Below are 12,186 nucleotides of genomic sequence, written 5' to 3' on the forward strand. Positions count from 1 at the left end.
GGATCAACTGAAGCCCCGGTGGTACCCAGGAATCTGCGTTTTCTACAAGTTGATCTCGGTGCTCCATGACGTCAAAAAACCATTGCTCACTGGGAGAGACAGACAAGGAACCGATTACAATCCAGAGTGGTCAGGGCTGAGGCAGGAAAGAAGGTGCAAAAGTGGGAACCCAGTGGAGGCCCCTCTCTTGGTTATGGAAACTTCTGAGAAAGGACACTTGAGCCAGACTTGGTCAGGCGAAGTGGGGCAGGAGGGTTGGTGCATTTCAGGCAGCGGAACAGCAGATGCAAATGCTAGGAGACAAGAGGGGCCGGGCACCTTACCTGGACTGTAGTTCAGTCTAGCTGGAGAGACAGTGGCGGTAAGAGAGGGAGAGGTGGGTGGGAAGGTATGGCTGCATAGGAAGGAAAGTTTTGGGAAAAATGAGGGGGAGGTGGAAAACCGACTTCTTGTTTAAAATTCCTCCAGAAGCCTCGTTAAGTAGCACAAATGTGACAGAATCAATGTCTTTGTTGAACGCAAGGAGCAAGGAGGCCTTAACCTCAAGTAAGCGTCCACCATGCAAAGCGTGCGCCCCGCCCCCAGGCGGAAAGGTTGTCTGCCTTGTGTGACCTGCCTTTCGCCTGTCAGCAAAGGGCAGAGGAAAATGTCAGTCCCCTCTGGGTCTCTGGCCTCAGTTTACTCATAACTAAAAGTGGGTCGGTTCAGTCCCCTTTGTACCGAGGCCACCTCTTCGACCCGAGCGCGAGCTCTGACGGGCGCAGGTCCCAGCAGAACCAAAGCTCCCACCAAAGTTCAACACGCCCCCCAAGCTAGCGCATGATTGGTCCGTCCTCCCCACACTTTGAGCCAGTCTCACCTTCTGATTGGCTGTCCTGCTCTCTGTTCTGTGCCGGAACCCTCCCTTTCCCTGATTGGCTAGGCCCCTACCTGCGCTCGCTCCGGATTGGGTGCTGGCTGGGCCAGCTCGCGGGCTCCTAGGGGCCCCGCTCTCTGATTCGCCGTTCGGGCCAGCCCCACAGACAGTTCGCTGAATGGCTGCGCCACTACCTGTATCGGCCTCCGATTGGGTGCGCGGCGCCTCCCCGGCGTGATAGGTCGGGACCACCGCCCCCCTGGTTCCTCATTGGCTGCTCGGAGAAGCCCGGTCTCCGGGTAAGATGGCAGCGGACGGACAGTGCTCGCTCCCCGCTTCATGGCGGCCGGTGACCCTTACCCACGTCGAGTATCCTACAGGTAAAAGGTGGCCCCGGCTCCGAGGACGCCTTCCCGGGGCCGGCTCCTCAGGCTTGGGCGCTCCTGCCCGCGCGAGCCCGCGGAGGGCGCTGGGGGACCGGGGTGGGAACTGTCAAATAGTGAGCCACGGAGGGGCTCGGCCGGCGCGCGCGCCGCGCAGGCGCAGTGGTGCGGGGATGAGCTGGGCGAAACTGAGCCGCTCGCTCGCGTGCTCTGCGGCTGCGCGGCCGGGGTGCTCCCCTGGGTCCCGGGGCGGGGGTGGGCTGTAATGGGGCGGGGGTCTGTGTGGAGCGGGAAAGGATCATTGACCTGGACCTTGGCCCTTCTTCCCCGCCCTGCCCTGAGCCGGGGAGGCCGCACCCCCGGCGTGCAGAGAGTGCCTGTTTCCTTCAAACGGTGCTTTGGGCTGCTTGTAAGAGAAAGAGCTCCCCGTTGCAGCGAGTGTGCAAGCCGAGGTCAGGCTTTTGAGTACTTGTGCCACGCCCTAAGCAGGGCATGGCTGCACAAGAAGAGGGGATTTGGTGAGAAGCCAGGCAGCCCCCCGGGAGTTTGACTTCCAGAGCTTCCCAGCAGACACTCCTCTTGAAAACCAGGGTTTTCCAGTTGGAAAGTCCATTAGCGACAGTTCTGGACGCGGTCTAAAAGAGTGGTGCAGAGCTTGGGCCTTGGGGTCAGACGTATCTGGGCTCCAGTTCAGGCTGAGGCCTTGTGCAAGTACCTCCTGGTGCCTCAGTTACTTCATCTGTAAAGTGGGACTAATTACAGTGCCTACTTTGTGGTGATGATGTAAGAGTCAAATAACAGGAGGCATGAGAAGTGCTGAGCGCAGTGCCCCCACACAGTAAACATTCAATAAATACCTGCAAGTAATGCTACCCTGCCTTCCCAGGACCCTTCCCAGGAAGGGGAGTGCCTCAGGAAGGGCCTGCTCATTCCGATATCTTAGGCAGGGATGTGAGAACCTGGCCCTGCTGAGGGCCCCAGGGCTGGGTGCCAGAGAACTTTGGCGCTGGCAGGGTGTTCTGGGTTATACAGAGTGTAGGGCATTCCTGCCAGGTGCTGGGCCCTACCTGCTTTCCTGCCCACCATCCATCCATTCATTCATTCAAGCCAGTATCCACTGAACACCTCCTGAGTGCTAGGCCCTGGGCTGGCTCTGGGTTTAGAATGGTGAACAGGCCTGATATGTCCCTGCACTCCTGCACTATGAAAAACCTCTATTTTATAATAGGGAAACCAAGGCCCAGAGAGGGGGAGGGACTTGGCTAAGTCCTCAGCACCTTTATGGCTTCTGGGATTGCTCACAAACCAACAAGTGAGAAGGAACCTGGCAGTTGTGAGCAGCATGGTGCAGGTTTGATGAGGGACTTGCCTGAGCCTGGGAGCATCTGGCAAGGTCTAGTCCCCTGTGAATGCTTCTGCGCATCTGTGTATCACTCATCACACTGAATCTTGCTTCTTTCATCTGTTCATTTAATGTAGCTTTTGAGCCCAGTTAAGTGCCAGGCACTGTGCTGGGCTTAGGGGACAGAGTGGGGTGTAAAGAGACCCTTTTCTACTCTCATGGAGCCTGCAGTGTAGAAGGAAGAGACAGACATTGGCCCAATATCTACAATGACCAGAGGATCATGAACCATGTCCCGATTATACATTCTCCCACCAGACTGAAAGCTCTGCAATGGCAGGGACACATATGTCTTTTTTTTGCCACTGGGATGGTGTATTAGTCCATTTGTGTTGCTATAACAGAAATACCTGAGACTGGGTAATTTATAAAGGAGGGGGGGGGGGGGGGGGGGAGAGAGAGTAGAGGGGGGGGGGGGGGGGGGGAGAGAGAGTAGAGGGGGGGGGGGGGGGGGGGAGAGAGAGTAGAGGGGGGGGGGGGGGGGGGGAGAGAGAGTAGAGGGGGGGGGGGGGGGGGGGAGAGAGAGTAGAGGGGGGGGGGGGGGGGGGGAGAGAGAGTAGAGGGGGGGGGGGGGGGGGGGAGAGAGAGTAGAGGGGGGGGGGGGGGGGGGGAGAGAGAGTAGAGGGGGGGGGGGGGGGGGGGAGAGAGAGTAGAGGGGGGGGGGGGGGGGGGGAGAGAGAGTAGAGGGGGGGGGGGGGGGGGGGAGAGAGAGTAGAGGGGGGGGGGGGGGGGGGGAGAGAGAGTAGAGGGGGGGGGGGGGGGGGGGAGAGAGAGTAGAGGGGGGGGGGGGGGGGGGGAGAGAGAGTAGAGGGGGGGGGGGGGGGGGGGAGAGAGAGTAGAGGGGGGGGGGGGGGGGGGGAGAGAGAGTAGAGGGGGGGGGGGGGGGGGGGATTCTGGGACAGCTGCATCTGGCACAGGCCTCAGGCTGCTTCTACTCATGGTGGAAAGTGGCAGGCAGCCAGCGGGTACAAGCAGATCACATAGTGAGAGGAAGCAAGAGAGAGTAGAGGTGCCAGGGTCTTTTAAACAACCAGCTCTCGTGGGAACTAATAGAGTGAGAACTTACTCATTAATCCCCCCACCTAGGGAGAGCATTACTCTATTCATGAGGGACCTGCCCCCATGACTCAATCAGTTTCCAACATTGCCACACTGGGGATCAGATTTCTGCATGAGTTTTTGGGGGCAACATATCCAAGCTCTATCAGGTGGGTACTTAATTTATTTTCGTTGAGTTAACCCAGACAGCATCCCAGGTGGGGTGAACTGTGCAAAGGTCCAGAAGTAGGCCAGAGCATGGTGCGTTCCGGGAACTAGAGTTTGGTCCCTGGAACTGGAGCAGAGGGTGAGAGGGAAGCAGGGCCAGGCCTGTGCAGGGCCAGATGATCTGGGCTGAGGGGAACTTATCCTAAGGGACTTGGGAGCCATGGAGGGTCTTGGATCAGAGAGTGGTGAGGCCAGAGTCCCTGGTAGCATCTACAGAAAGGCCTGAGGGTAGCACCAGCTGTGGGTCATGATGTGGAGATGGCCAAAGGTTTTGGGGCACCAGCTACTCCCTGTCCTCACAGCCCAGTGCTGTGGGTGTCAGCTGGGTAGTGGAAAGACCCAGTATCCTGGGGCTAGATGGGGAGACAGAGGCCCAGAAAAGGGAAGGGATTCACCCAGGTCACCCAGCAGGACTGTGGCAGCACCAGCATTTGAACATAGGTTGCTGCCCCATTCTCTCAGGCCAACTCCAAGCCAGCCCTATGCTGGGTAGGTGCAGATGAAGCCAGGTGTGTGTGCGGCCGTCTCTACAGGCCTGGAGTCTGGGCTCAGCCTTGGTGGGCACCTTTCCTGCTGCATGTGTGAGGCCAGGCTGGGGGTGTGGGCCATTTCCCACACTGGGTTCTCCCAACCTCTGCATGAGCCCCAACATGGAAGTGTGCCGAGTGCCAGGGACCAAGCTGGGTGTCTCCCAGGCCCCATCTCATCAAGTCTCACACAGCCGAAGGAGGTAGGCTCTAATATTCCCATTGCACAGGCAAGAGAGCTGAGGCTCAGGGAGGTGAAGTCCTGGCCTAAGTTCATGCAGCCAGCAAGAGCTATCGCAGGAACTGAACTGTGCCCTCAGACCCCAGAGTGGCCACGTAGCTTCCTGATCTCAAATGGTGAGGGTGGCCTTTGGACTCGGACTCAGCCCTGCCCTTGGGAAAGGGGGAAAGTGACTCTCGTCCTTAGGCTTCAGTGTTCCCATCTCTCAGAAGGGTCCAGTGGTCTTCAATGTGCCTCCATCACAGGCCCGTTAGGAGTATAAAAAACAGGTAGTCGATAGATAGCCAATTTCTTGCCCGTGGAGAAGCAGCGATAAGCTGTTAACTGTAGTAAGCAGCCATATTGGGCTGGGTCCCTGTTGGAGTTTTCAGTGTGGACCCAAGTCTCTGGTGTCCAGAGAATATCAGAACTCCCTGGAGGCCCGGAGCTCAGCTGGGGCAGCCCCAGCACAGCACTGTGTCACAGAAGCTCCTGTGTGCCCACTGGGCAGCCTCCCTGGTATAGAGCCCCAGCTCTGGAGTCAGACTAAGCTGGTTCAAATTCCTGCTTTGGCGGGGTAATGGGTGTAGTATCTGGACTAGGCCAGAGACTTAGATATTAGGCCAGATCCCACCACTTTCTAGCTGTGTGACTTTGGGTGAGTCACATAACCCCTCTGGGACTGTTTCTTCATCTATAGAACGGGGACAGTGAAGGCACCTATTTTAAACTCATGATGCTTGAGCTTTAGTGATCAGTAATAGACACGGTCACATTATGCCCATGACTGAGTTGGTTGATATGGTCAGCTGGTAAACTGAGACATCCACAGTTGCCTGTCACTGTGCTCCAGGCCCTGCAGGGACCCCCTTTATGGGCCAGGCCCTACTTGACTTGCTGGAGTTTGGTCTTACTTGCAGGGGGCTGGCCCTTCTGATGCCTTGCTCTGTCCTCATCCCATTCTCTCTCTCCCCCAGGTGATCTCTCTGGCCACCTCCTTGCCTACCTGAGCCTCAGCCCTGTATTTGTCATCGTTGGTTTTGTGACCCTCATCATATTTAAGCGGGAGCTGCACACGGTGAGTCTTTCCCTGCCTGTCCTCTCCACTGCTCCCAGTGCCTCCAGCCTGTACCATGGGGAAGCCTGTCTACCCCTTATCCCAGGCTCTGTGCCTTCACTTCCATGCCTCCCCTGTCTTGAGGTGCGTGGGGCCTCCTAGATGGTTCCAGGTTGTTCACCAGTACGGTTGGGAAGTTTGGGCAGAGACCATAGTCTTTGGGACTAGGTGGCACGCAGCAAGTGCACAGAGGCCCAGCTCACTGCATGTCTTCCTGGCAGATCTCATTCCTTGGGGGCCTGGCACTGAACGAGGGGGTCAACTGGCTGATCAAACACGTCGTCCAGGAGCCACGGCCCTGTGGAGGTAGGGTGCAGGCTGCAAGGACATGGGGTCCCCCGGTCAGGGCGCTGCTGGGAGGCCTGCATCCTCCCACGGTGCCTGGTCTCCTCTCTTCCAGGCCCCCATGCAGCAGTGGGCACCAAGTATGGGATGCCCTCCAGCCATTCCCAGTTCATGTGGTTCTTCTCTGTCTATTCCTTCCTTTTCCTGTATTTAAGGTGAGCTTCTGCCCTGGCCTGGGTGGCCCTGAACTGGCCCAGGCTGAGCTGTGCCTAGGACTCACTACTAGCACTTTGGACACCCCTTGAGGTGGGAGGAGCTGCAGCCAACATGCCCAGGGAGCATTTGGAGGGGGCCAGGAGCTGTTTGGGAGGCCTGGGCTCTAAGCTGTGGCCTGAGACTGTCTGACAGCCCTGTTTTCTCAGAATGCACCAAACGAACAATGCCAGGTTCCTGGACCTGCTGTGGAGGCACGTGCTCTCCTTGGGGCTCCTCACTGCGGCCTTTCTAGTCTCCTACAGCAGGTATGGAGGGAGGGAGAGCCCCTACCCTGCACGCTGCCCACTTGGGGTCCTGCTGGATTCTTTCTTTTTTTTTTTTGGCAGCTGGCCGGTATGGGGATCCAAGCCCTTGACCTTGGTGTTACAAGGTGATGCTGTAACCAACTGAGCTAACCAGTCAGCTCCTGGATTCTTAGTCCCTGTTGGAACCCGTTGTGGACCCTAGTCCCAGAGCCTGTAGAGCAAGGATCCCAGTTTTAAAGCATCAGGGCTCCAGCTTCCCCTTCTAGCTGAGTCCCGGCTGAGCCCAAGAGTCTGGGGACACCTCCATGTTCTCAGTGTCCTGGAGGAGCCAATTGCAGACAGACTCAGAGTTCAAGAGCTGGATGGGAGGGAGGAAAATCCCAGCTGAACCCTCCCTTCCATTCTAGGAATGGGGGAGCAGCTGTTGGGATTCAAGGCCCCACTTCCTCTAGAAGTAGATCTGAGGCTGTGTTCCTGGGAGTCTCTGTCTTATCTGTGTGTGTTTCCACATGTGCGTGCACAGGTCCCTGGGAAGCTGGCACTTGGGCATCGGGGACTGTGCAGGCCTGTCTCTGGCTGGCTCTCACAAACTTCCCTTCTGGCCTTGACCCAGGGTCTACCTGCTGTACCACACCTGGAGCCAAGTGCTCTATGGGGGCGTCGCTGGAAGCCTCATGGCCATTGCCTGGTTCATCTTCACCCAGGAAGTCCTCACTCCGCTGTTCCCCAGGATAGCAGCCTGGTATCTGCCTCCTCCTGCTCCTCCTGCCTTCCCAGGCACTGTGGCCCCTGCCCCTCCTGTGGGTGGGGCCATCACTGGGCAGTTGTGGGTGTCCTGGTCCCAGGCCCAGTGCCCAGGCCTCCAGTGGCAGGCTGCAGGCCCCACTTGCCTGGCTTCCTCCCCCGAGGTTTGCTGCAGGGACACAGCAGCAGGGCTTTCCTCAGGCCTCTGTCCTCACCTAGGCTCTCAGGGACTTAGAAAGCAGCCTGAGCCCTGCGGAGCTGTGTGTACCATGGGGCAGTGCGTCTGTCTGAGATGACACAGGTGACATGACTGGGTCTCTCAATGGCTCTGGGGTGGCAGGCCAGGCAAAGACTCTAGGCAGTGCCAGCTCAGGCACCGATGGGGCATCTGGCTTGGTGACAGCCTTATGCCCTGATGTGGCCCTGCCCTTCTGGGTGTCTGTCTCTCCAGGCCTATCTCCGAGTTCTTCCTAATCCGAGACACAAGCCTCATTCCCAATGTCCTCTGGTTTGAGTACACAGTAACTCGGGCAGAAGCCAGGTGAGTTAAGGGGACAGCCAGTCACCAGATCCTGGCTCAGGGGGGCACAACCCAGGGAAGCCACTGCCCCCTTATTTGGAGGGTTCCCCAAAAGCCAGGTACTGATCTAAGCACTTTTCTTGCATTGCCTCATTGACTCCCCTTAGGAACCCTACTTTACAGATGAGAAAACTGAGGCTCAGAGAGAAGAAGGGAAGTCTCTTGCCTGAGATCTTACAGATAGTAGGTGGGGTAGCTGGGTCCTGAATCCAAGCTGTCTGGCTCAGAGCCTGTGCTTTTAACCTCTATGGCCCAGAACCAGAAAGCTGGGCAGCTGAGATTCTCAGGGTTCCTACGTGTGCACATCCCTTGAGGTTGTTTAGTCCAGACACTTTCTTATACCTGGGTAAAGCGAGGCACATTGAGTTGAGGGCCAGCCTGCATTGCACAGCAAGTCAGGGCAGAGCTGGGCTTTGGAGTCTCCTGACTCATGCTCTTCCACTCACCTCAAATCCTCAATGGGGTGACTGTGGGGGCGGGGGGGAGCTGGTTCCTCCCTGGGTTCAGAGGGGAGCTGAGGTGGGATCAGGCTCTAGAAGAAGCCTGGGAGGTTTTTGGAGGAGGGGCGAGAGGACACGTGGGGCAGGGCAGGGTGGGGCATCCCAGCAGCCAGGAAATGTGTTTAGTGCATCAAGGTCCAAATTATCCTAACAAGCTTAAAGGTAAAGCCTGGGATCCATGAGGAAAGGGGATTTGAGGGGGTTAGGGTAGGGCAATCCCATTAGTGGCAGAAAGGTCCCAGCTGGCCCCACTGAGCTCTGCACCTGCCTCCCGGAGTGGCCAGCCCTGCCTTTACTCCACCCTTCCCAGCTGTTCCCCCACCTGCCTTCACTTGCCAAAATCTCAGTGCTCATCTGCCCTGTGCCAGGCTGTGTGCTGGGGGTGAGCACCGGGTGAGACTGCGCGGCCCCAGCCTCATGGCACTCCCCAGGTAGGGGAGACACCAGGAATGATGCGCCTGCCTGTGTGGTCAGTGCTGTGGAGCGCAGTGCAGAGGCTGGAGAGCTTGTGACAGGAACCTACTGTGGGGGTGGGGGTGGCCTCTGGGGAGTGGGCCTGTTGAAGTTGGGGGCTGGCAGGGAGAGTTCTCAGCAGAGGGAATAGCAAATGTAACTCCTGAGGCAAATTAAGTTTGGTGAGTCCACCAGACAGGCTGGCGTGGCTGGAGCCTGGAGAGCCAGGGGAGGGATGTGGGAGGAGGCTGGGGCCAGATGACACAGGGCCTTGTTGGCCACAGTCAAGTTTCTAGATTTTAATGGGGACCCTAGACAAGCCCCATTCTCCTTTCTGAGCTCAATCAGCCCCTTTAGAAAATGGAGGTGATTATCCCTGCTTCCCTCAGGTTCCTGGGCCCGTCATGGACATGACCACACGCCAAACCAGCTGCTCAAATCCCCTTTCTTACCTCCGTCCGTAGTTCTCATACCTTTGCTTACATACCTCTGAATAGAGAGCTCAGTACTTTTTGTAGTTGTTTTGGTTGAGGATGACAGAACCTGCTTGTGCTGGCTTGTCTGTAAAGGGAACTCCCATAATTAGTTGGAATCCAGCCAGGTCTCTCTTGCCTCTGTCATCTTGTCCTGGCCCCCATGCCCACCCCAATCTCCTGGCTGTACTTCCTGGACTCCAGAGCTGAGACATTATGGTAGAAGCCTAGCCTGGGAGATTGCCCCTCTCTAGGTCCCAATCCCAGGCCAGGAGCTATGAGCTCATGTCAATCACTGTGGCTTCTGGGGGTGTCACTGGTCCATTTTGTTGGAACTACAGATGGGGAGGGGACACTGAACACCAGGCATCCCCACATCCGACCCCCGCCCCATTTTGCAGAAACAGACAACGCAAGCTGGGGACGAAGCTGCAGTGACCGGTGGGTGTAGCAGGGTCCAGCCTCCAGATCTGGCCTGCATGATGCCTTGTAGGACGGACAGAATGATGGACAGAGGGACGAAGCAGAGACCTCTACAGACCCAAGTCACCACGTGGAGCCTTTTTTTTTCTTATTTTAATTTTAACAAACATGGTGGACCAAAGGGCCAAGACAGCCCCTCAACCAGGACCCTAGAGGGTCTGCTGCCTGGGGGCCACAAGGCCAGAGATCCTCGCTGTGCTGCTGCCAGTCCCGGCCGGGCGGAAAGTGCCCTTGGCATGGGCACCAGGGTGTAGGGTAGAGAAAGGCTTGTGCCTCTGGTCTTGGGGCCAGGAATTCCAGGTGGCGTGAAAAGTCACACTATTTATTTTTTGGTTTTGTCAAGGCAGATGAGATTTTGGAGATGGGCCCAGAAGAGCCTGCTCTGCAGTGGCTGCCCTGTGAACTGAGAGACCCAGGTCAGCTTCCCAGGCCCTTTGCCCTGAGCCCAGGGGGCAGACTGCCTCTTCCTGGGCCTGAGAAGTGGCCTGGGGGCCAGAAGGAGGGGAGCATCCCTGTGCCCTCCCTGCCACCATTGCCATTCCAGAACCTCGTTCAGTGTTTCCTTGTCTGGGGCAGGGCCAAGAGCGAGCACGTGCCTGGCGGCTGCTATCATGTATTCTACCCTGTGTCAACCCTACACCACAAGGGCTTTCTCTGGTCCCCTGTCCCCAAGACAGTAGTCCCCTTCTGACAAAAGAGCCTGCACATGTGGGTGAGCAAACCCCAGCTGTTTACAGCTCTTTTTTGTCCTGCCATCCAGTAGCAGTGAGTCTTCATCCCCACTCGAACAAAACACACAGGAACCAGGAGCCGGGAGGAGAGGAGTGAGGCAGTGGGTGCTTGATGTCCCTCACCCTTCCCCCTGTGCACTCTGAATATGTCCTTGTCCTTCCTGACCCACCTCCCATAGGCTGGGAACCTGTGTCCAGGGTGTGGGTTCGTAGATCCCCACCAGACCAGCTTGGAGGAGGGCTCTTCCTAAAGGGACCCCATCTCTAAGTCGCTCTGAAACAGTCGTGGACAGGAGAGCTTCCAGTATCTCGGAATTTTTGAGAACTGAACCAGGCCACTTGGGACCTGTGTTCAAATCCCCCCCCTCCCTTTTTCTTTGTGGAAGTTCCTAATCTGCTGCTGAAGCACAATATTTTGGTGCTTTCTTTTCTCATTTGTTAAAGACAGTGTCCAAAAGCCATTCCAGATGCCAGGACCAGGGGCTTATTTCTAGGGAAGGTAGGTCAGTCCCCACATTTCCCTTTCCTTCCCTTATTATTTTTATTTTTTACTTTTTGCCTGAGACAAGCCAAGTGTGAGGTGGTTTAAGAAAAATCAACAAAATTGTTTACTATTGTTTTAAAATAAAATATTAAATTCTCGCAGCTTTGAGCCCATGTTGACTGAGCTCATGAGGGAGGCTGGGGATGGCTGTGGGGACATGTGACCCTTCCTTAGGGGCAAGGATATGGTAAGACTATAAAATCATAAGTACCTCTGAGATAGCTAGTCCCCTTCAGCCCCTGCAGTATGGGTTTGAATGGTCTCTGCAATGTTTCCCGCCAGGGCCTGTCCAGCCTCTGGTTACATCCCTTCAGTGAAGAGACCTGTCTTACGGAGGCCCATCATCCCATAACCAAGCCTCAGGCAGCATTTTTTGGTCCCAGTTTTCTTGTGTGTGGTGCCAGCTTGGTGCTGGCTGTGCTCTCAATAAGACTGGTTCCTCCTTTATGGGACAGCTTTGAGGAGTGGGGGACAGAGAGATTGCCCTTCCTAAGGTGTGAGGATAAACATCTCCACTTTGTTTAATTCAATTTTTCTTGATTATATGGCTGGGTGAATATCTTGCTTTGGAATAAGTAACTGCAAACTGAGCGAGGCCTTGTAGGAGTGAGATGAATGCAGGTCAGACCCAAGGGCTGGCCCAAGACGAGGAGTCTAATCCTTTTTGATGGGTTAAGCTGAGGTGCAGAAGAGCTACACCCTCAAAATGAGGGTGAATCACAAGTAATCTTGTCCTCACAGGGGCTTGAGGGCTGGGTTGGGTCCCCCCAAGTGGCCCACAGAACCTCAACATTTAGTGAAGGCAACTTCAGACTTGAAATGATCTCAGGTGTGTTGTGAAAGCAAGCAGATTTCTGGAGGAAGCTTTCACCCTATCCTTAAATTATGTGTCAAATAGTTTTGAAATTACAATGAACAAAATATTGACAAAGATGACCAAAGTACAAAAGGAAACAAGACAGCAGAAAATGGATGATAGAAACAAACCCACAAATGCTTGATAGCGGAATGATCTGGCACAGACAAATTGTTTTGCTATATATATATATATATATATATATATATTTTTTTTTTTTTTTTTTTTAAAAAGAATGGTAAAGG

General features: G+C 55.9%; 1 protein-coding gene across 2 annotated transcripts; it reads left to right on the forward strand.

Moving 5' to 3' along the window:
* The first annotated feature begins 984 nt into the window (after window positions 1-984).
* On the forward strand, window positions 985-11,186 carry DOLPP1 (dolichyldiphosphatase 1). Of its 2 annotated transcripts, none has more exons than XM_008579498.1 (8): window positions 985-1,236; window positions 5,632-5,732; window positions 5,993-6,077; window positions 6,172-6,271; window positions 6,479-6,577; window positions 7,191-7,319; window positions 7,773-7,862; window positions 9,729-11,186. In XM_008579498.1, exons 1-8 carry the CDS (start codon window positions 1,161-1,163, stop codon window positions 9,763-9,765), a joined length of 717 nt encoding a protein of 238 aa, XP_008577720.1. In that variant the 5' UTR covers window positions 985-1,160; the 3' UTR covers window positions 9,766-11,186. The 2 variants fall into 2 exon arrangements, with proteins under 2 accessions (XP_008577720.1, XP_008577726.1); XM_008579504.1 differs by having other exon boundaries at window positions 1,159-1,236; window positions 6,184-6,271.
* Window positions 11,187-12,186: the final 1,000 nt, after the last annotated feature.

Source organism: Galeopterus variegatus, unplaced genomic scaffold (genome assembly GCF_000696425.1).
Source record: "Galeopterus variegatus unplaced genomic scaffold, G_variegatus-3.0.2 Scaffold80, whole genome shotgun sequence".
NCBI classification, from domain to species: domain Eukaryota; kingdom Metazoa; phylum Chordata; class Mammalia; order Dermoptera; family Cynocephalidae; genus Galeopterus; species Galeopterus variegatus.